At 38.5% G+C, this 23,791-nt stretch overlaps 2 protein-coding genes across 2 annotated transcripts; both read right to left on the bottom strand.

The window, feature by feature from the left end:
• Positions 1–1,723: 1,723 nt before the first annotated feature.
• Positions 1,724–11,200, bottom strand: osbp2a (oxysterol binding protein 2a; the record flags this gene model as incomplete). Its single annotated transcript, XM_079256213.1, has 14 exons — positions 1,724–1,866; positions 2,661–2,881; positions 2,971–3,155; positions 3,387–3,482; positions 3,819–3,922; positions 4,013–4,133; positions 4,273–4,518; positions 4,700–4,837; positions 4,971–5,037; positions 5,141–5,261; positions 6,251–6,419; positions 6,563–6,813; positions 10,012–10,217; positions 11,040–11,200. 14 exons carry the CDS (start codon positions 11,198–11,200, stop codon positions 1,724–1,726), a joined length of 2,229 nt encoding a protein of 742 aa, XP_079112339.1.
• A 1,800-nt stretch (positions 11,201–13,000) lies between these two features.
• atp6v0a2a (ATPase H+ transporting V0 subunit a2a) lies at positions 13,001–22,794 on the bottom strand. The gene is made up of 20 exons (XM_079257097.1): positions 22,477–22,794; positions 22,042–22,120; positions 21,753–21,850; positions 20,263–20,400; positions 19,794–19,891; positions 19,570–19,696; positions 19,397–19,479; positions 19,217–19,310; positions 18,915–19,127; positions 17,728–17,878; positions 17,490–17,629; positions 17,243–17,400; positions 17,041–17,131; positions 16,838–16,956; positions 15,586–15,796; positions 14,981–15,100; positions 14,783–14,899; positions 14,387–14,504; positions 14,096–14,267; positions 13,001–13,717 (listed from the first exon to the last, which is right to left on the bottom strand). The coding sequence occupies exons 1-20, from the start codon at positions 22,585–22,587 to the stop codon at positions 13,615–13,617; spliced, it is 2,541 nt and encodes an 846-aa protein (XP_079113223.1). The 5' UTR covers positions 22,588–22,794; the 3' UTR covers positions 13,001–13,614.
• Positions 22,795–23,791: the final 997 nt, after the last annotated feature.

Raw genomic sequence — 23,791 nt, 5'->3', positions numbered from 1 at the left:
CTCTAGGATATTCAAGAGTTCAGCTGTGTGAGTAACAACAAAACATTAAAATAGTTATGTAAACTGGAAACTTCAGTTGTTTGAAATCAATAAAACTATTTTAAAAATCCGTTTTTTGTGTAGAAGATTATGTGCAGACTGATGAGGAAAAAGTGTCTGTTCCAACTATTTTCATAAGTTCAAACTGTATATATCAATATTCTTATAAAAATGTGTAAATAAGTGACATAAAAAAAAGAAATGATTGAAAAAAACATAGACAAGTAGCAAATCCTGTCTTTTAGTCCCTTTTATGGATCAGGCTCAACATTTCAGTGGCTTCCTTCATCATTTCATACACCTACTAAAACCTACAGGATGGGAAAAACATTGAAAATGAACCAGAGTTTATGACGGTAGTAAAATTACTCATCTAATTTTACTGATCTAGCATTACAGACTGTCAGAGATATTAGATTTCATAACTTGTATGATGATTTGTGGGCTGAGATTTAAAAAAGAAGCATTATTTCACTGTCGCTAGATGACCAATTGTCATCCTTTGGGGGCCTCCTCTGGAATTACAGATGACTAATAGTTGAGAAAGTACTTTATCGACAGTGTTCCGATATGTTGCGTGCATTTTCTGTGATCCACTCTGCATTATCAACTATAGCACTTTCTCACGGTATGATTTCGTTTAAATGCAGTTTCCTCATGAACTTTGAATAGACCTCAGTTTTCTTCCGCACCCTGTCCTCCCTACCAGTTGTTTTACATTGATTTACATGTCTGCCATCTCACGGTGAAAGGTGATAGAAGGTTTAAGCTCTCTTTTCAGACTGGTGCTTGTTTGTGATTTTGGTGCTTCGAGGGATAACACATCTAAACAATGGCTTAGTTTCAACTTAGTTCGCATAGTAAACTCTTCAATAAACCAATGAAACTAACATCAGGTTCTGTAGTATTATCTGTAACTAAGCATGTTGAGTTTTGAACTGAATTTAAGGTGTTAAACTGGTGGAAATAATCTTCAATATAACCAAAAGAAACAGTGATTATCTGTAAACCAGCTCAGCATTCTCAGTCACTTGTCCTTCCAAAGAGACTGGCATCTACTTTGGTTTTATGGCCTAGCAGTTGGTTTTTAGAGGTTAGTCAGGAAAAAAGTGCATTTTCATGATAAACTTTGTGCAACTTTAAGGAGACAGTTTTAAAAGTTAGAATATAATCTGGAGGGATCATTAATCTGGATTCTGGTGAGGAAGCGTTAAAGTTTAGGAGAAGGCTTTGTCCTATTCTGTCAAAGCCTGGTACTTCTGCCAGAGCCCAGCCATCAACAAGGTGTTTCAGCTTTTAGGAGAACAAGACATTCAGTGCTTGTACTAGATGTACATGCCCCCAAGTTATTCCATGAGGACAACCTCGGAGCAAAAATTTGTTCTCTGTAAACCACATGTTAATCACACAGGCATCCAGATACAAAGAACTTGAAATACTGCTATAATTTAGTTCTCGGCTGTACTGAAGCATAAACACAAACTGAAGCCATGCATTCTGAAAACACAGCAGAGCAGAAGCAAGTAAATCAGAAAGCAGAAGCAGGAGTTTTTGTGCTTGAAATTCTGGGAGTGATTAGCTGATTTTCACTCACACATGCATATCATAGCTTAGACAACAATTATTAGTGTGTTCTCACATCATTTAGCCTTCCTGATGTCCTAGCACCAAGAGAAATTTTGTCCTAGAAGATTTGAGGGCACTGGCTCCAGTCTTGTCTTTCTTTGGCTTCCCAGTAGCCTCCTCTGTAGATGTAAGTACTTTCTCCTGTGTTGTCATCTGTTCTCTTCTCAAACCACAGTGGCTGGTAACCCTCAATGTCTTGTCCTGATAACAGAGAGCAAGGTCCAAGACACAACTTGAGCAGGTAGATTTTCTTTTACAATATGACAACATTGAAAACTTTCATACTCTCTAAAAGTAAGACCCATTCCTTGTTACTGTTAGATCTATGGCTTCAATCAGGTTAATCTTCAATCTTTTCTCTTCTTATTATTCCTATAGTCTGCTATTCTGTCTTATTATGAAGTGAAACATCATTATATTTCCACACAAGCCCTAAAAGCAAAAAGTAAAACAAATGTAAGGAAATATGAATCTGATCATGGTAGTGGCAGAACCATGGTTTGGCCTGTGCTGCTACAAATGGACCAGGATAGTTTAATAATGCTCATGGAACAATGAAGTTTGAATTATGCCTGTGAATTCAGTACACACACAAAAGATGTCAGGAAACCTGTCTGAACTGACACTGAATGAGAAAGTGATCATCGAGCAAGACAGTGACCCTGAGTACACAAGTTGTTCTACTCTACTTAAAATAAGAGTACTTAAACATACAGGTATATATTCTGGTTTGACCTTAAACTGGTAGAAATGCTCTGAAAATGTTGATAATGAACATGAAGCAATCTGATCATTTGAGTTGAATAGAAGCTGTTCTGTATGAAGGAATGGGCTGAAAATCTTCTGATAATGTGAAATCTGTTTTTAAAGCTTGTGTGAAAATCTAATATTCTTTTGAAAGTTCGAGAGGATGCCAGAAGTTGGGTGAATGATCTGTAGGAAATAAAAGTCAGAATCTCTCTCATCGCCACTCTTTCACTGGTTCTTGTACCCACCTTCCTCCAGAGCCTTATTAGCTTGTGCCTCCCTTCTTTTCCTTTCAAGTCTCTGTCGCTCCTCTAGTCTTTGCTTCTGGATGTTTGCTTCATCCCACAGACCTGCCTCCATTAGTCGCTGGTCTGGCCTCAGGCGACTGTCAGTGGGGGCTACACCCTCTTCTGGCTCATTTAAGGTCAAAGCCAGTGAGGAGAAAAAGTGCATGTTCTCTGCATTATCTCTGAGGCACAGAGAGACAGAAAAATGGTATAAGACATGGCATTTAAACATAAAGCTGTCCAAGGAATGTGTTAGATCATGTAAACCTACGGCAGAGGATATTTCTTCCACAGCAGTTTGGGCTGTAGAGTCTGATAAACTGTTTTCTGTTTGCCTTCAGAGCCTCCACATCCTTGGCTGCTTTCCACTATTTTAGCACTTTCCATTTTGTCATCCCAAGTTCCTGACAGTATGCAGTGAGCTTGGCCCTCTCTGTCCTCTACAACTCCTGTCACCTACACACATGAAAGAAAATGACACGTAGGAAGAGATCAGTTACATGCACAGACAAGCAAAAAGCACAGCAGATACATGACTTGCAGAAAGAAGACAGGAAGATTGAATCTGCTATCATAGTTTTACAGACTGGTTGAGTGACTTTTTTTCTCTGAATGAAAGTACTATAAGATCTAAATAGACACAATCACTAAAAAGGCTGGTTTAGGGTAAATGTATACTTGACTTACTTTGCGTGGGACTTCTCTGGAGAAGTAGCTATATGGGGAGAATTTGAGACGGCAGGTGTCCTTTGTGGTGGTGTTGACAATGTCAATGTCTCCAGACTGCCAACAGCATCAGACAAAAAGCCAACATGAATAACAGATGTGATTTAACTCATTCCCCTGGTAACATAATCCAAACACACCCATGTATCCATTAACACATGAGTTTTAATGCAATTTGTGTCTTTAATATTTCTTACCTTTCATTTCCCAAGTGCTTATTGATTTTGTTTAGCATGCTTTAGTTTTTTTTCCCCTTTTTCATTAGTTTAATTTCAATAAAGTTTTTTCTAATCCAAACCCATGCAGGAGCTGAGAGATAACACAGTTTTCTGAGCTCGTCTGTAAAACTGATGAACTTGACTAGCAAAAATGTTTAAGTTAAGAAGAACACACCTGATCAATCCACAGCTTCCCGACAATAATGTTGTGTACTGTTGATGTGACTTTACTCCACACATAGTGGTTTCCACTTGAGTGGAACTGCAAGTGGATGTTACCTGTCATATTATAAAAAATACATGCAGATATTTGATTATATTAATGGATTACACATTGTTATTAAAAAATATCAATTGACTGCTTTATACCTAAGGGCACAACAGAAATATATTTCCCACGAAACTTGCTATCAATAGTAATATGCTGCCACAGAGTCCATCCTCGCTGGGACATAACATGGTGGGCAGCAGCTGGTGGATGATGACTGACCTGCAAGGAAACGGTATCAGCTGTAGTTAGCAGAGTCAAAGTACTGTAGATCAATTGGATAATTTAATCTCTATATGTGTAAAAAAATGTATAAAAATATAAAAATGCAGTTAATAAGAATGATGTTTTATTGTCTAACCTGCTCAGATATGGAGCGATAACCATACTCCTCCAGTCGGTCTAGTTCATAGGTCTCCCCCAGCAGAGGATTGAACGGCTTGGCTGTACGATGGACCGTGGTGGAGTAGGAAGATACAGAAAAGGCAGCCACCAGGCACATCTGCTCCAGAGATGAGTCACAGCGAGCTGCGCGGTCCAGCACCTCACTATACTCCAGATCCTCTGTAAGCCGCTGCAGCATTGACAGCGGTTCATTGAAGTTTACCTGCAATAGCACAGTTCCGATTTGATAAAAGCCTTTTCAGTGAAAGGTAGTAAACATCTGCAACATCAGATGATTCATTTAGTCATTCATTCATTCATTCATATCAGATCAGATTAGATCTCTACAATACAATATGCTGCAGTATTACTGTTAATTTGTGCCAACATAAAATTTCATTTACAGGCATGGGTATCTTTGACAGGTCTTTGCCGATACAGTTCTTCATAATGCTCCACAGGTTAAGGGAATAATTTGGTTTGTCAGGAATACGGCTGCGCCGTGTTCTTTTTAGCTGCATGTGATTTGTGCCTGAGGTGTCCTATAAATGAACACAACAAAAGAACAAACCTTTAGGTTAGGCAAAAACAGCCACAACAAAGATGGTGATAAATGTCGATGATAGTTTGAGTGAAGTTTATTTAGTTTATGAGCGTATACATCTTTGTACATACATTCTCATTGTGAGTCCAGTCATTGGGCACTCCTCCACTCATCATACTCTGATTACTCCCTGAGCGCCTAAGAGAAATGAATATACTTTAAACACAGATCAAAACAAGAGTCCTCTTGGTGAGAACACACCTTTGAGTCTTGTGTATATGTAATAAGTGGTTGCTCTTACTTGTGCTGTGTGTTGCCAGAAGCAGTCACAGTAATGAAGGCTGGGGAGTCCTCCATGGCATCAAAGAACTCCGCATCATCATTCTCATCACTTACATCCCTCTCCTGTGACCGCTCCACACCTACAGGAGCAAACAGCATGGTTTGGCTGAAATTTCTTTAACCTACATGTATTATAACTACACATAGATTAATGATGCAACACGGATGTTGGTCCAATCGAGACAAAAAACACTTACTCAAGCGCTACAATTTTTTGTTGTAACATCATAATAATGCTGCTGTAGTAATAATAATTTCTTTTTAAAGTGATGACGCAACAGATATTTGGGCTGTTTATTGTTATTATTGATGCTTTACTTGTGTTGCTGCCATGAGAACAAGTAGCAGCATAGGAATGTTAGTACTAATTCCTTCATTAGTCAAAGTTGGCTTGGTTCACTTGTAACTAACTGGCGGGTACTTTTTTTTAAGTGGTATTAATAGTTATATGTTCATTCAACTGTGTGTTAATCCTTTTTTGCTGCCACTTGTTGCTCTTATAAAACTGGAAATATTTCCTAAATGTCACAGAATGAAAGGGAAGTTAAGTTGAGCCGAGTTCAGTGAATAAAACTGCATCTCTATGAGTGAAATATTATACTGACACTTTTCAGCTACCATTGCCAGTTGAAGGCTTTGGCTAAAAGGTTTGTGCCAAATTTGCACAGAAAGACAAAGTAAGATTAACATGACCATCTCATCCATGTCTACTTTAAATTACACATGTTGTTTTCTTTCATGTTTTTGATCTGTATAAAGAAGGATGTTTTCCATTTCCCAAGTTGTGTCGGTTGCTGACATCCCTGCCTATGCTATCCAGTTAATGTGATTCCAACCAAGTTTTGTGCATTGAGGAATTTAAAACAATGTTTCAAACACACCCACAAAAAAAATGTTATGTACTTCGTTGACAAAAAAACTATGGCCTAACAACTAAAAGGGTGTGTGACATTTTAGTTCTAGAAATGCATGCACTGGTTTTAGCCAGAAGAGGGCAACACTTTTCCTGAATATATTCTTTGCCTTTCACCCAGCATTTTTAAGTGACAAAGAAAGCGATGTGTCTCACCTGTGTATGAGGTGGGGTTCTCCCTCCAGGCTCTCTCTAGGCTGTTGTGCTGTTTGGCCAACTGTTCAATGGTCTCCTCCAGATGGTGACGCTGTTCTCTCTCATAGTGTAGAGCCTTTTGCCACCTCCGGTTGTGAGATTCGGCCACATCCAAAAAGTCACGACAAGCCTGAGGTGTGAGCACAACGCACTTAAAATGATGTAGAAAGCACAGTCGAGTTATGTGTTTCTCATTAATAGATGTTCACAACTGACTGGTCTTGCATTCACAGTGGTTATATCTCTGCTGAAGTTTGTATCATATGAACTCACATTGATCATAGCATTAGATGTGATGCGGAAGAGGGTGGCTCGCTCATTAACTGCTTTCACTTTATCTGTGCTGTCAGTAGAGCCACGTAGGTCCTCAAGCTCACTGAGGGAGCGCTGGAGGGCAGCACCGTGCTTTCCTATCAGCTCATTACAGGTGCTTAGATCCTCCAGCTTGCCTGCCAGAGACTTGAGCACCCCTTGGGTTAGGGCACGGTCCTCTTGAGGTACAGGAGCTTCATCTCCCGAGTCATCTTTACACAGACACAAAAACAAAGGCAATAAAAAATTTAAAAATTTACAAAAACAGGTTATTGTGGTTGCAGAAATTATACGCTGGAGTAAAAAGCCCATGGGAAATTAATGTCCCGCCGGACAGACTGAGAAACATGTTGGAAATATTCTAAATTTAGACTGAGACAAGTTGAGTATTAATGGGGAACGGAAGAAAGTAGATAATAACACTTTACACCCTGGTCTCCATCATCCCATCCTCGGCAAGAAAGGAAAGCTGTGAATGAACACAGTTGCCCTGGAAACGCAAGCCTGTGCAGTCAGGAGGCAAAGCTATTTTTAGAAGAAGAGGAAGAAAAAAGGATGACGCACTACCCCTTTCCTCCCCTCTTTCTGTCTCTCTCCATCCCATACTGGCATAAGCTAAGCCATCAGTCTTAAGGGTTTACAGAGTGTTTCAGGGAGGCTGGGGTGATTACTAGACATTACAAAGAATATTTCAGACATGCATTTATACATTTTTTTTTACAATTCTTAATCCCAATGTTACTATTCTCTCTACTGTCTTTTTGTTGATTAAAAAACAGTTAAACATTACCTGTATCTAATCTTACTACTTAATTCATTAAAACTGAAATTGAAAAAGTAGATTTCTACTGTTTGAATTATGATGATTTCGTAATTCAAGCCTTTGCATAAAGACAATAATGGAGGGGGGGTGGGGGTAAAAATGTGTGCACTTTCTTTAATGTGATAAATAATCCATCTTTAAAACACATGTACCTGCCTCCACCCTTAATGATGAAACTTATCTGGGTCAAACATTCACTACTAAAAGAAACATTGTGTGTTCAGTTTATAAACTCTCAAGAGTGTGGCCTGAATCTAGGCCAGCATGGAGACAAACTACAACACTACTGAGTGGAAAAGGAAACAAAAACAATCAAGAAAAAAATGGATTAGCAAAGTCTTCGGAGAGGAAGATTAAAAGTAAAGGGTAAAAAAAAAAATCCTTAATGCTTCTGTAACGGTTTCCTGACCCACATATAGGAGACTTCTGATGCTCAAGTTGGACCATCTGCCGTCCAGCATGCTTATATTGAGTCACACAACCATTAAACCCATCCATGAAATAATAATGTGTGTTTAAGGAAAACACACAATGGTCTAGTCTGTGCTGTAATGGGTTGATTTTTTAACAAGGACACTTGAGAGTCTGAGACCAAATGGTGACTCATCACTGAATCATAAACAGACACCCACACCCACAGGTGATGGAAGGAGTGTCATTATGGACACAGTGTGGGAAGAAAGAGTCAGTTTAATATTGGGGGGGTGGTGCTTTGTGAGGTTCTGCAAAACAGACCAAGCATCTAACAACTGCTGAAAGCTTGCTGGATCACAGTAAACAAACATTGAACACTTACAGCATACATATTCATACTTGTTTGATAATGTAAAGCTGCTATGTGGTTGTTGTGTCACAGATATTGGTTGATAGAGGTCTTAACACTTTTGAAAACTCCCCTTAATTACTGCTGTTGTAATCCAGTTTTAGCCAATTAATTTGTCCTGCAACTAAGCCTTTAACTGCTCATGCAAAGATAATCTGTAACCACCTAAACACACAAGGATTTGTGTCTCTACATACACTTGTATAAAACATGCATCAGCTCAGCTTTTTAGAATTGGATGAACAAAAGACATTAACATGCATATTATAAACAAGATTAAAATGATTAACATAAAAGAGTGAGGACAAAACACAGAGAATACATTCTGGACTATGTTTTCGATAAAATCCTCTCTTTAAATTCTTACATTTTTTAGCTGTGATAACTACCAGTAAGGCATAGTCTGCTGGTAAATGCAGCTTAAATTAATCACATAACAGTCAAGGTCTCCCAATGCTAATGTGATGAGAGTGACACAAAACACTCATTTGCATGGATTTTGATGGATCAAATATTTTCCTCAGCATTAAACAGTGCTTCAAATCAAAAATCTCTATGATGTTTGTCTAGCATCTGCATTTAACAATCTTATTAAAAAAAAGGGTGTATATCTGCAATAGATTTAGTCCTGCTGCTCTGACTTGCACTTACTTTGAAAATGATTGTGAGATTTGTTCATCAAGTACAGAATTATAGTAATTACTAAACTTCCTAAACTCTGCTAAAGGACACTGTTTAGGACAAATTTCAAATACACAAATTGATTCAACAGAGCATGCAAATACACAGAATCTATCTCCATTCATTTTCTCCTATTTGTAAAATAATAAAAAACTTACTTACAAGGTGACACTGTAAAAGATCTACATGTGTGTCCTTATTTTCCACAGCGTGTGCGGCAGAAAATATTTTCAATGAAACCTGCTCGTACCCGCCTGCTCTCTCTTTCTGTTTTTTTTTTTTTTACCCTCCTTTAACCAGAGCGGGAGGAGGAGTCATGAGAGGAAGGTCATTTCATTCAGCAGATTGCCAATACAGTGAAGGAGACAGGGAGGGATAAAGGATACAGAGGGAGGGAGGTGGTGGATGCATATATGTTGGTTCACATTTATTCAAAAGACTGCAATTTTTTTCCTTTTTCACAACCCAGAAAAAAAAAAAGATTTGAATGCAGCCAAGTATGTATAGATTTAATGCATTTAGAAATATATTGTAATTTATATTACATCTATATGATATTTCCAGAGGAGAAAAAAAACATGTTAGCTTCGATAATAAGCTTAAAACCTGTATAGCATCATGCAGCCATAAAAGCTACAGTTTTTCCTTTTGTAATAACAACCTTGGTCTAACAGCGTTCTCCCATAGAAACCTATGGAATAACACTGCCCCCTAGTGACCGCTTGTTTACATGGCACTAAAAGCTACAAAGAAATACAATATGCTTTCAGGGAAGTGGGTCTTGCTTGCATGAGCCTGCTTTCAGGTTACAGCTAAAATTAGTTCAACTGCAGGCTTTTACATGTAAACCGTGTTGTTCCATTATGAACATTTTTAGGTCAAATGATGCTTTATAATAAAAAGGAACACCAGATCTGTCACAACAAAATTTAAATTACACTGGACCGAGCAGTAATTATGTATTAGTAGTATTAATGAAAGATTTTAAAAAGTCAAAATTGAATTAAAGATTTTTAACACTGCCTTTACAATTAAAATATACTAAGGAGTCTGTATGGATCACATAGAGTATGTCCATCTCACCTGAGTGATGCATCAGGAGGGTGGCATTGGCCTTTGCCTGCTGCAGAGCTGACACCCATCTCTGGCACTCTCCCTCAGAGGTGGCCTTCAGGTGGTAGCTTCGGCCACCACTAGTTAATACCAAGTGGCAAGTGTCCCCCACCTCAATGTGTGCTGTTGCCAAAGGAATAGTACCCCGACAAGTGTGGGCCATCTCCGCCTGAGTCCTTCAGGAAAAACAACATACCCTGCCTTAATAATAGCAGCATGTGAATACAGAACAAATACGCCAACGCCTCCCTGTAAAGACTGATGTGCTCCATTTACAATTTGGAGCAAGTCCACTTTAAAAGTGTGCTACTCTGAGAGGAGCTGTCTGACAATGTAGTCTTAAATAACGCACACCTGAGAAAGAAAGGTTTGGCTCAAATTTAGATCATCATACATAATCCAATAATATTCTGGATGCTGCTTAACGTGACAGGTGTCAGAGTAAACTGGCTTAGAAGCACAAATACAAACTGAACAATAGGGCCCTATCTATACTTTGTATAGCTAGACCCTAATAAATTACACAGATATGTGGATAAAATGATGGACCTTACATATACATACATATATATGTATGTATATATATATATATATATATATATATATATATATATATATATATATATATATATATATATATATATATATATATATATATATATATATACATATATGTATATATGTCATACTAGATAAAACTATCTATCTATCTATCTATCTATCTATCTATCTATCTATCACATGAATAATTTGGTGCAATTTTGCTACAAACACACACAGAGAATGAGATAAAAGTTTTAATTAAGCATTTTTTAAATGAACCATTTTGTATGATTACTATTACAGTAAATTCAAACTTAAAGTTTGAATTTACATCCTAAATAAAATATACTTTTCGTCCCATTACCTCCGCTAACATGCGGCTTTGAAAGGTTTTATAGTTAATTCAGTGAGAGGGTGCAGCTGTGAGCGCAGCTCTATCCAGTAGTTACCGTCACCTGTAGTAGGACAGCAGGCCGTTGCTGAGGACAAACCACCGCCGCTGGTATCCTTTCAGATAGTTGGTCCATTTAAACAGCCAGCCTTTGTGGGTGTCCAGGCACGGCAAGTGCAGCCCAGGTAGAGTCGGAGATGGCAAACTCTTTACCAGCTCGTTCATTTCCTCCTCCCGGCCGTCAACTTCGCTCCAGCGGGATGGACGGAGACTCGGAGCAGTTCGCGCGGAGTTGCTGCTTGTCAACAGCTGCACGGTTAGCTAGCAGCGCGAGACACTGCGCGGTACTGTACCCTGCTCTTCTAAAGCCCCCGCGAGCTTGCAGCTGTTGACGTGCTCCTGTGCTCTGAGACACTTTGACAATATCTCTCACTCATATTTCATCTAGGAATGTACAGCAAAGCACATTATAGCAGGACACTACCCCAACGCTGCACTTAGACTGCGTACTGATAAAGCCGGGAGACGTGAGAGAGGGAGATCATGATGACGTCCTTATCACAGGATTGTAGCATATGGATGCTGGTCTGTGTGTATGTGCGCCTGTGTATGTGTGTGTGTGTGTGTGTGTGTGTGTGTGTGTGTGTGTGTGTGTGTGTGTGTGTGTGTGTGTGTGTGTGTGTGTGTGTGTGAGTGAGTGACATATTGCATTTTCTACAAATTTATGACGAGATTTGGCGATTCTGACCGTATGCTATAAACTGATTTGATATTTTATTTAACTGTATGCATCACAATTCAGCACCTGAGTTGAATATTGTGATTAAATCAATTTAGGGGGGAAATACATTATCAAGCCTTGGTTAAGTTTTTTTTTTTTTTTTTTTTTTAATGATATTGAAATTATTTTATTGACACTAGTCACTAAATTATTAATGCAAAAAATTACACATGAAGTACCTAAATGTTGCATCTTTGCCACTGTCTTATTGTGAACTGAGCACCACCAGAGTGCACTGTTTCCCCCTTTTCTCCTATTTGTCTGCTTCTGCAACACGTTGATATAACTCAGTTTGAATATACTGCTGTTAATCTTTTATACAAGAGTTCAGTTTTATTCAGCAATAAACATTTAATTATGAGTTACGCATAACATTTTTGGCTTATATGCCACAACTACAATAATATTAGTATAAGTGAAACGAAATGCTTAATTTAACACTGGTAAGACACTTAAAAACATTGTATTAGATATAAAAACAGTTGAAAGTTTCTCAAGCAAGCCTATAGGAAATGCCTTAAAATTATTAGATTGACACAGCAAGTTCATTAATATTGAGAAATTTTAGTTTGCCATTGTTTGAGATACTGCAAAATTTAAATTTACTCTTGGGCTACAATAAATGTTGTTTAGTATATATTCCTAAACAGTCTCTTGTTCATATGTTTTATATGTAAACTTCCTTATTCTCTAAGATAGTAGCATCTGTGGGCAGAAAGGCCCGGCAGAATCACCAGTAGCAGTTTGCTCACATAGTGTGACAACCCATCAGACAGGAGTCTATATAGTATCAATTTTATTTGGAATTGCTACCCTGATGACCAATGGTCAGGATCATATGGAATAATGATACTGTCATACTAGTCTGTGCATGATACAGTAATATTGTGTAATAAGCTGCATTTCAAATTTGCTGCAAAAAGAAAGAACCAAAACCAAAATAAGTGCACAATTCTAAACAAAAACAAAACAAAGAATGCTTCATTTGCTTGCATATCTCAAAACCTTTATTCAACACATCAGAAAGGTAAAATATTAGACTCTTGTACAGACAATAATTTAAATAAATACCATCAATTATCATCATTAACAAATGCAATAATCAGTTAAATAAAAGAATGACCTTTTTTTTTTTTTTTTAAGTATATTATATTTTTCTACTGAATACAGGAGAGATTACATTTAAATTAATGCATTAATACGTAAATAAGCAAACAGCAAACATTTTAATTTGGCATCATCACAGTCATTAGTGAAAACTTTCAATTTTACAATCATTTCTGCAAAGTGCTGTGTGAAAATATGCCTCCTAAAAGGGTTATAGTGTTTATTTTGTATTTAAATTTTGATGCCTGCAACTTTTCTTCCTCACATGGAGTTATAAAAGAAAAAAAAATCCCAAAGGCATCCCCATATCATCAGCAGAACAAAATCTCTATGGCACTACATCTGGATGCTTGAGAAGGTTTTAACTTGACTTTCCATTGAACTGTGTTAACTGTTTAAATACCGTGTTGTAAAGAATACAAAACCAGTTTACACAGCACAATGCAAACAAAATGTTTAACCCGGCTGGTGTGACTAAGGAGTACTGAGCAATATCTCATCCACAAAAAGAAATAATTAACAGAAGAAAATCTTGGAACCTCCCAATCTTCAGAGGTTTGCTGGGTAGGGTAATAAGGCATCATTACAGCCAATAACATTTAAAAACCATCAAGGTGAAAAACGTTGCTACAAGAATGACTTTCAGTTCAGTGTCTTGAAGGTTTGTTGTCGTTATCACAGTGTGAATTGTTCCGACTCGTAGCGTCTGCTAGAAAGTCTACTTCCGCTCACATCCACTATGTCTGAGGGTTTAAAGCAAGCCGTCCTGCTCAAACACAGACGGCAGAAGGGAAAAGTCAAAGGGCACAAATTTGACACCGGTTCCGTGGTAGAATTTGTTCTGAAACTCCACCCTGAAATCAAATAATAAAGCATTGTCAATGCATTAAAGACTTAAAAAAACAAAAACAAATACCATATTTACACACAGCAATCCCTTTGGCATCATCTTTTAATTTAACATTACATGGACAGATAATGGAACAGTCAGTCCTCAAGCACAGACCTGTAAAAGTCCCCCCCTTCATTCCCATCCCACTTACCCCACTAATGTGCAAACCACCTCAGACTCTTTTTGATGCATATGCTTGATCTGTTGGAATACCCATTCAGTAATATGCCAATACTGCACGCCCGTCACAAGCTGAAATTGTTGACTATATCCTTTGTTGTATCACATCTTCTCTTTCTTATGAGCTGTTAAAGTAAAACTAAAGAATACTGAGACTCACCAGTGAAGTCGGAGAGCATGGAGGAACGCTGATAAGCCTTCCATGACCAATAGGATGGACACGGTGAGAGTAGCAAAGAGGCCGAACACAGGGACCAAAATCACTACCCCTACTTTTGTGGTGATCCTGAGGCCCATGCGCATCACCATGGTCCACAGCACCTCTGAAAGCTCTAAAACCAGAACAAACAAAGCACGCAGAGACAGAAATAAAGGCTTTTAGGTCTAAGGAGTGAGGAGTCAGCAGAGGCAATGAGGCACAGGGTGATCCATTTTTCTTGGCAGCACTTACGGGCATGAGCCAAACTCAGCGCCCAGAGACGAAGATAGGATGCAGTGTTAGAAATGCAGCCCAGGCAGTACTCTATGGTGTGGATGGCTTGGTGCAGGAGCACATCTGCAAAGTCAAACTGCAAAAGAGTTCAATCAGCACAGAAGTTATAACATTTGATTTGCACAAATGAAAATTAAGTTAAGATAATCTGGCTCTCCTGTTTTTATCTGAGTGTTTCTTAATGCTGTAATGTGTTCACATGATACTCATTTGGCTCTGCAGCTGACTCTTTCTGTTGGCCTACTTTCTACTTCCAAATGCACAAATAGCATTAGCAATTTCAGACGGATGAAAAAATTAAACTTGCTGAATCACAGACAGATCTTTCAACGAAAGAAGCCAGTGTTCTCTGACCTGTTTGGGGAGAGCTTCTCTGCTGGTCGCCTCATCGAGTCCTTCTTCTTCATCATCTTCATATGACGGTGTAACAGAATTGTCATCCTCACTTACACGCCTAACTCTTTCATAACCCTGAGGTTAGACAGGCAAGTTACAATCAACTACAGAAAAAGAGCCAGACAATGAATGGAGATACTTTTTATTTCGACTTACTCTGCGTCTGCGCAGCCCCTTCCCTCCACGATACAACCAATACAAGTAAAGAGGTTTTCCCAACAGCAGCACAGGAACAGACAGCAAGGCTACCACAAGTAGGAATATTTGCAGCCCAGTCTGTGGAAGAAAAGTAACAGACTAAATCTCAGTGTTTACTAGGACTGGGAAAATCTATTTGAAAAATTGAACGTCGGGATTTTTTGCTTCACAATTTTAAAATCGATTTTATTTTTTGTCAAAAAATAATTTTTTTCCAAATAATTAAAAGAAATCCATTATAAAATTTTTAGTGTTTTTATGGATCTTTTTATTTGTCTTCTTGGGCATTTTAGCTGCAGAATGATGATCTGGCTACTGTGTTGTTTTTTTTCCTAATTTCAATCAAGAAAAATAATGAGCAAAAAAAAACGTTTTATACATTTTTTTTGTTATTAATCTACAAAAATCAGTAATATCGAAGAATTGTGAGAATCGCAATTCAACTCAAATCAGCACCCAAAAAAATCAGAATCGAATCGGGACAAAAGCATATCATCACAGCCTTAGTGTTTACTAAGCATCATAAATACACCAGGCGAGCAGATGGTGTCATCAGCACTTACCTGTCCTGGATAAAGAAAAGTGACATCTTTCCCCTGCATGACGAACATGTTGATGAAGTGAATGAGGATACTGGGAGCCTGGCTGGAGTCACGTGCACTGAATGCCAACCACTTATAGAAAATCATGAAGACCAGGTAGCCAAAGAGACAGAGCAGGAAAAGCAGCTCAGGAAGGAATAGCAGATAGACGTTAAATTTCTGTCTGAAGTGCCTACACAGAGAGAGTATGGGGGAAAAAAAAAGATGTGTGACAAGGCAGGTATATACTGATCCAGTCATATAGTGATTAGTTTGCTCAAAGATTACTAATAAAATACAGAGACAATATATTTGAGAAGTAAATAGAAACTTTAGGGGCTGCATATTAGACTTGGACAGACAGGGGTTGTAGATTGTTGCTGTGTCAGAACAATGTTGTGCAGAACTACAATATACTGTAACTGATGAGTTGGTTATTCTTAATAAAACACAATTTATCATTTGTTTTCTTATATAATATTCAACACAATCAAAATCCAGACACTGAAATGGTATTTCATCAACATTCCAGCTATGATTTCTGATACTGATATGAGTTTTGGTAGGCTATCTGAGACTAATGTCTTGCTTCATATTAAGGTGTGGAAACAGAAAGTATTGGAATGATGTTCCTCTTAAAAAAATCCAGTTAACTATCAAATGTCTTCTCTCTGCAGCAGCAAAGTCATCATCTCAAAGATTGATGCTTCTCATTCAGGGCTCACCTTTGTAATAACAAGCACACGCATACAGACCCTACAACTCTACACAACTTTCCAGAATAATTTGCATATTTATGGTGACTTATAAAGCTTATGTGTCTGGTTTAATTTTCAGTCATTAAGCCCTTTTCTTGTTCAGTCATTCCATTACAGCCTGCACTTTTGCACCTGGTTTTAGGCAAGTTTTTAGCAGCATTTTTTTTGGGTGTTATCTTCGAATGTCTGATTTACTTTGGAAGACATTTGCAAAAAGTACATACATATATTACCATATACATTGTAAAGGGAAATGTATTTCCCTTTGAGTGATCATTTTCATACAGCTGTATTTCTACTATCCTGACATCAATATTTCTTCTGGGTCTTGAGACATTATTCCAATTTTTTTCTGCTGCGCTTATAGAGCTAGACAGACGGGTGTAAGATCTGCAAAAAGACACCACTAAGTGCTATACGAACAGCGATGATGGAGGCTATATAATGATGTAGGAAACATGTCTGCAGTCACTTACAAGTGGTTAAAGACACTCAGCACCACTCCAAAGCTCATGTGAATGACTCCAATGACAACAGACATCTTCATCTTGTATGAATTGAGGAATGACAGGCGGTTCACTGCCATGTTCCATATCTGATCAAATAATAAAAAGCATATCAGAGTAAATGACGCGAACATCGCTGCACTGACCCTAATGTCTGCATGAGATTTACTTACAGGGTCAATCCCAAATGGGTATGGTCCATTGAAAACTCCACTGACATTTGGATCCAACGTGAGCAAAGTGTTTGTTTGGAGGGTTTTGTTTCTTCAATGTAAAAAAATAAAAAAATACATGAGAAAATGTCTGTTCAAATTGCAAATGCACCGTTGTAGCATTAAACAGAAGTTTGTTCTTGGAGCTTTTACTGCTACTTACGTCCATTGCTGATTTGTAAACATGGCCTTGACGCTCCATCCAGAGCCAAATATATTCAACGACTTGGAAAAACAGTCGTTGTAAATGAGTCCCGTGTAGACAGAGAAAAGCCCCATCATCAGGATAATGTAACGCCCGTTAAAAAATGTCGCCCATATCTGCAATCGATAAAACACACCTGCCGAATTAAACTAATTTGCAAAAATCCAACTCTGCCTCATGGATTAAAGCGAGCGCTTATTCTCACCTCATTACTGGAACGTTTTTTCTTCTGCTTCTTCTCTGTCAGCACCATCCACAGAGCAAAAAGGCTCATTACCATCCCATGGCCGAGGTCACCAAACATCACAGCAAACAGGAAAGGGAATGTGATGACGGTGTACGGAGCTGCCACAAAGACAAACACAATGAGTAGTTTTATTCTGAACTTCTGTACTGCAAACAGAGAAATACTTCACTGTGCCTCATAAAAACTAGGTTCTTACCTGGGCTTACCTCGCGGTAGTCCCCCACCCCATAAGCTTCCACAATGCTCTGAAACCCGGAAGTGAACTTGTTGGTTCTTAAAAGCGTAGGTGGAGTATCCGTGCTTGGGATGCGATTCACAAAAGATGGTACTGTAGCATCCCCTTTTCTCTGATGTTGAGAAAATAAATGCAGGAAAATGAAAGATGATTGTGCAAATAGTCTCTTAATAATTCATTCATTCATTCATTCATTATCCTAACCGCTTAGTCCGATTTAGGGTCGTGGGAAAGCTGGAGCCTATCCCAGCAGGCGAAAGGTGGGGTACACCCTGGACAGGTTGCCAGTCCATTGCAAGGCCTCTAAATAATTTGCGTTACAAATTAAATAGGGTATTGACTCACTTTGAGGGAATTGGGTTCCTTTCTGTAATACACTTATTTTATTATAACAGAAAGATAATACATATTCATAATTTGTATTTTAGCTTAAAATAAAATAAAATAAAATAAAATAAAATAAAATAAAATAAAATAAAATAAAATAAAATAAAATAAAATAAAATAAAATTACTTTAGCGCTCTTAGTAACCATGGCTACAAGGTGCTACACAAGTGCATGGGAAATAACATACAATACTGTAAAATGCACAATCTTTTAAATTACTTTTGCAATTTATTCACTTATAGATAAAAGAAATATAAAGCAGTTTCTCTACTGAGAACATGTTTAAGTGCAACTTTAAGTAGAGACTTTAAATGAGACTTTAAAACGAATAGTTTTTCATCTCCCTTTTCATCATTTTCATGTTTGTCTTGCTCTTTGTCACAGTTTTTTTCTGACACAAAGCTGTAACTGTTTATTTTCACAAGCCACCACAAAAAGAGAAAATTTAACTTGCAGAACATGAGTTATTATTCAACCCCTACTACAGTCTGTTAGTCTGTAGCTTTTTGTTTTACTCAGTCACAGATCTGAACTAAACTTTAAAAAACAAGACTGGTGGGATGTTTTAATTTTTCTAGGTTTTTTAGGTCTCATTTTAACTGACCCTGTGAAAGTGACAGAAGTGTAAGTGACCATCTTAGTTTTTCTGTCAGTTTAAAGTAGAAATGATTTAAAATGAACATTTTAAGACATTATATCTATAGTTATGATAAAGAGAAAAATCAGATTTGACTCTCAGCACATTGAGCGTCTTACTTACCGAGCCCTCTTCTAGCGCCGATCTCAGGTTTGCCAAGTCGCTGACGGGACACCACACCTCAGCAATCAGACACTTGTTAGTGACATCGAAGCTGCAGAGGTTTAGGATGTGATAGATGGCCTTCATCTTTTTCACCTGCACAACCCATGCATAGGCAGACTCTGAGGCCTTCTGCAGAACCTGCCTCAAGTACTCCTCAGTGCGATGAAGCACCTGCAGGAGAAAACAGTAACAACAAACTCACTGAGATGATCGAAATATACTACAGTCTTCTGTTTTGGTCAAGAATTATACAGCCCTACATTGTTAAGGTCTTGGATCCGTGTTCTTAAGCTGTCCAGCACATCTGCTCGCTCCTCGTCATTCTCAGGGTGTGGATAAAGGTGGCAGTGGTAACTAAGGGCAACAGAGGCAAATACTCATGATGAAGGAGAGTGCATGAGGTAATTAAAATAAAAATCGTGAAGCGAATGCGCCCTTACCAGTCGCAGATCTTTTGAACTTTCTGTCCTATCTGGTCTCCCCAGAAAGAGATGAGAAACACAACGCTTTTGCTAATTTCCCCCTGTAATTAGACAGATTAGAAAAGCTATTAAGTCAGGTCTACAAAAAGTCATAACATGTTGGAAAAACTAATTTTTACAGTTCCGCTCACAGTGTCAAGATCAGCGAGGCTTTCATCCACTTCAGCGTAGCTGAGGATTGTGTAACCTTTACACACTCTCCACAACATGCGCTCAAAGGCTTCCACCTTCACCCGCTGGATGAGTCCTGAAACAAACCTTCATCCAGGACAAATCAGATTAAGTCTAGGATATGTTTCTAACCATATTATAGCATGCTTTGATGTGGTTGTAAATGACTGATATTGTAACTCACCCAAGCTTGGCTCCAAGTCTTTGCATACCGGTGCATCCTGTGACCGAGTCTGTCTCCATAGTGGGGAACTCTTCATACTGGGGACCAAGAGCTTCATGCTAGTTATAAAAAGGAACATGTTTCATTTGTGACGTCTGATATTAACTTGTCTTTGCATGGTTCTACTACACAAAGCTGCTGCTATGCACGCTCACTGGTACCTACAACTGGCTTCCTTACACAGACACACACTGTTGCAGTTGTCACAGCCTGGATGAGTCAGGTGGTACTTGTTATGCATGTATTGTGAGCGTGTCATTAATTAGAGCCAGAACCAGTCCTGGCTAAATCACCAAGACAAATAAAGCATCTTAGTGACGAGAAAAACAAGAAGCGAGGTGAGCTTGGGCATCAACAAGCAAGATGCTACGTAGTTGAGCCCAGACAACACAGATGGAAGAAAGGAACAGCTGAATGGAAACACACTCACTCTAGAGCGGCTGTGTATAAAGGTCCGTGTGATCTTCAGCATGTGTGTGTATTCAGTGAGCTCCAAGAGGTTCCGCTGAAGCTTTTCTTTGTTCTTTGCCACCTCACTGAGCTCCATCTCCAGCCTCTGAAGCTGCTCCTGGATGTCACAATGAATAACTTCAGTCTGAATTCAGCATCACAACAACTTGTTTGTGTCATTCAAGGAGTAAAGAAACAACACTGAGTCTAAGTGGAGCCAGAATATGGTCACAGTTCCACATAGTTAGACTTTAAAGTAAGACAGCATAAAGTGACATGCACGTTTGGTTATTCCGGTTAAAAGCTTACTAGTAAAGGGAATAGAGGCTGAAATGATCTCTACAGGGCATAGAGCCTAAGAAAAGACACATTTATATACATCTCAAGCAAATTTAGTGTGTTATATTTTGTTAGGTACAGTTTTATAGTTGAAAAAAGGACGAAAAAAGTCACTGGCTCTTTTAAACTGCTACATTAGAATAATGAAAGAATGTGTAAAAAGACAACACAGCAGTTTTGATTATCTGTTCCCTGAGTTTCTAATGTAATTAAGAAATGGCAAGCTGTGGAGGTCAAACTGTGGTGTGAAGGACAGGGAAACTTTTAGAGAATGCTGCGGCAGAATTGTAAGAAAAACAAGTCAAAATCCACATTTGAATAAAATGAAAGAGTTTGTGCAAGTGTGGCTTTACAGCAGAGCAGTGCAGCCACACCTGCACAAAGACAACCTCTGTGGAAAAGCTATTAGATGAAAAATTTTCCTGCACCCTTGCCAAATAATTCATCATCAGAGGTTTTTAGATTAATATCTAGACAAGCCTCATATTATTCAATAGCTTATGGACCGCTAACATTTCAAAGAATATTTTGGCTGTAATAAGTAAACAAATGCTGCAGAGGAGATCATATCTCCAACTATTATATGCACACATGGACTGGTTATAATTTAAGCAAGAGCTGCAGTTAGAACAACAAGGAACAGCTCACCATGACAAGACTTTGGGAGCAAAATTTCCAAAATCCAAACTATGACTAAAAATCTGCATTTAGACTTCAACAGAGCAGCTCATGCAAAAACATGCAGAATCTCGATCAGCTAGTGTAGATGCCTTTTGCAGAAATACGGGATGAAGATCCCACAAAACTACTACATTACAGGACAATAAAACAAATAATGACAACTGAGCAAAAAAAGATGCTGTTTGACAAAGATTAGTTCCATGTCAGAAAACTGTGTATGAATTTCCACAACAAAATATGTCAAATTCTTGTTTGCCTGTCTGAGCTTTAGCAGGGTGATTTAGGGTGAGGATGTGCTGTTAAAGTATGGCAAGGCCATAAAAATGGGAACATTTCTACTCCTCCAGAGGAGTAGCAGTTTATGTTCAAATTCTGCATGTTATGATGTGAGCAGAAGTATTAAAAACATGACAGAGAAGCAAACAAAACGGTTCACTTTTGTAGACTTACCATGATCTCAAGCATTTGTCTGGGTGGAGGTGCAAGTGGGCTTTCATCCTCCTCTGGAACAGCTATTTTAGCCTTCTGGATCTCCCTCAAAAGGAAGCCTGCCCACAAAATATGCTGGTAGTGTGTTTCATGATAATTACGAGATGGGTGTCAGCGTAATCTCAGTCTCTGAAAGACCATTTTTTTAGATGTTATAATGAGCCCAGGAGGATTTCCGTTGCCATACATGATTAATTGTCAAGGTGTAATTTTGGGCTACATACATCCCAGGTGGTGGGTGATGTCTTACCCAGAATTCTCTCCATCTCCTCACACCTCTTGATTTCGCTGACAAAGCGCCGCTGGAATGAGCTGACACTGGGGTTAAGCTGAAACCAGAGGAGCATCACAAGTCAGGTATCTGCATAAACTGCACATGTCGACAAGGTATTCAGAGTAGTTCTATATTCATTTATTATTATCACCACAATTCTTACAGTAAAACAGAAATAATTATTAGATAGATAGATAGATAGATAGATAGATAGATAGATAGATAGATAGATAGATAGATAGATAGATAGATGTCTTCCCTTCCATATGCATGCATAATAATGAGAAGGGGCAATAGGGACAATTGATGTCTTTTGATGGGAAAAAAACAAAACCCATATACTTTAAAACTTGATGGGATTTAGTCTTTTACACACATAGATGCATGTGCATAATCACCCTCTCTACTTACATCTCTGAACTCGACCAGCCCCAGCTCCCCGAGCTCACTAATGCAGTCATATTCCGAGCCGGACTGCAGAAACAATTGCGCCAAGCACATCTCCTCACTCCGAAACACCATCTTTATCTGCCAGACAGACACTTCTTCTCCTCCGCTGATAATCTGTCTGAAGCCTACTAAATCTGGGCAACGAGCAAAATCACTACGAACTACAAGCGCACATCACACGATTTAACAAAAGGACCCCCTTAGCCAATTAACTACCCCAGGATTAATTACTGTCTATTAATAATGACGGATTTCATAACGGGAATCATCCTCATCCCGGGTCTGGGTGTCGCGCCGGTTTGCCTCCCGTCAGAGTCGCCTGATGTCTACTGTCTCAACCATTTGAAAACAAAGACAGAGAGCTAACTAATGCACATATTGCGTCGAGCGATCAGAGAGAAAGGCGTCATCCTGTAGGCTCTTTACCTTGAACACCTGTCATTGCAACGCAAAAAAAAGAAAGAAAAGAAACCACGATAACCACGCAACACAAACCCGAAAGGAACGAGCACCAAGCAGCCTAGAAAATAAATGATCAACCCGCCGTACAAGCAAGTCAGACTAAAGGCAGTCTATGTTAAAAATAAGCCCTAGTCAGAAATAGGCTACGGCCTTTATTCGCTCCACGTCGCCGGGCAATTGACACAGATTGCGTCCCCGGGTTGCCAGATCTTGTCGCCTCCTCTGCAATAATCAGGTTTTCATGATTAATAGGTTTCACTTCAGCCTGTGGCCAAACTGTGTGATTTAAATAGACGGCAAACCGATCAAACGAGCGAAAACTTAATTATAGCTGTCCATAAATATTTTGTCTGTCAGAAATTTGGTCTTTGTCGACGCTGCTAATATAGTAATCAGATTTATATTGTATATTTCTAAGCCTAACAAGTGGAAATGTAGCAATGGCTCCTAAACGAAGCAAAAAATGTGAAAAACAGCCATGTAAAGTGGACAGCCCGAAGCTTGCTAAGTAATGGGGTTGAAACGTTGACAAAATTAAAGAGTAAAATCAAACTGTGATTCGTGATTTTTTCAGATTTTAGAAAAGGACATCATGAATTCATGGTTTGAACGAATATATCCAAATTTTAATCTCTATTGGGTCATGTTATTTTTGTTATGCAACCGAGAGCTTAAAAGTTTAAACATGAAAAAGACTCGCATTTTTTTGTCCCGTGTGTGCGAATATAAAAATGGCAACCCTTCGATTGATCAATCACTGGAAAGAGGGTTAGCTCAAAAACCTGGCAACCAGTGCATCTTTTTATTCCGTTGC

Source organism: Telmatherina bonti (genome assembly GCF_933228915.1).
Source record: "Telmatherina bonti genome assembly, chromosome: 17".
NCBI lineage: Eukaryota > Metazoa > Chordata > Actinopteri > Atheriniformes > Telmatherinidae > Telmatherina > Telmatherina bonti.
This window is presented reverse-complemented; position numbering and strand designations above follow the sequence as displayed.

Coding starts and splice junctions, on each gene's coding strand:
- atp6v0a2a (XM_079257097.1), bottom strand. CDS start 22,587: ATGGTGTTTCGGAGTGAGGAGATGTGCTTGGCGCAATTGTTTCTGCAG. Junction 20,401..21,752: donor GACAAATGCTTGAGATCATG/GTAAGTCTACAA, acceptor TGTGACATCCAG/GAGCAGCTTCAGAGGCTGGA. Junction 19,128..19,216: donor GGATCCAAGACCTTAACAAT/GTAGGGCTGTAT, acceptor TTTCTCCTGCAG/GTGCTTCATCGCACTGAGGA.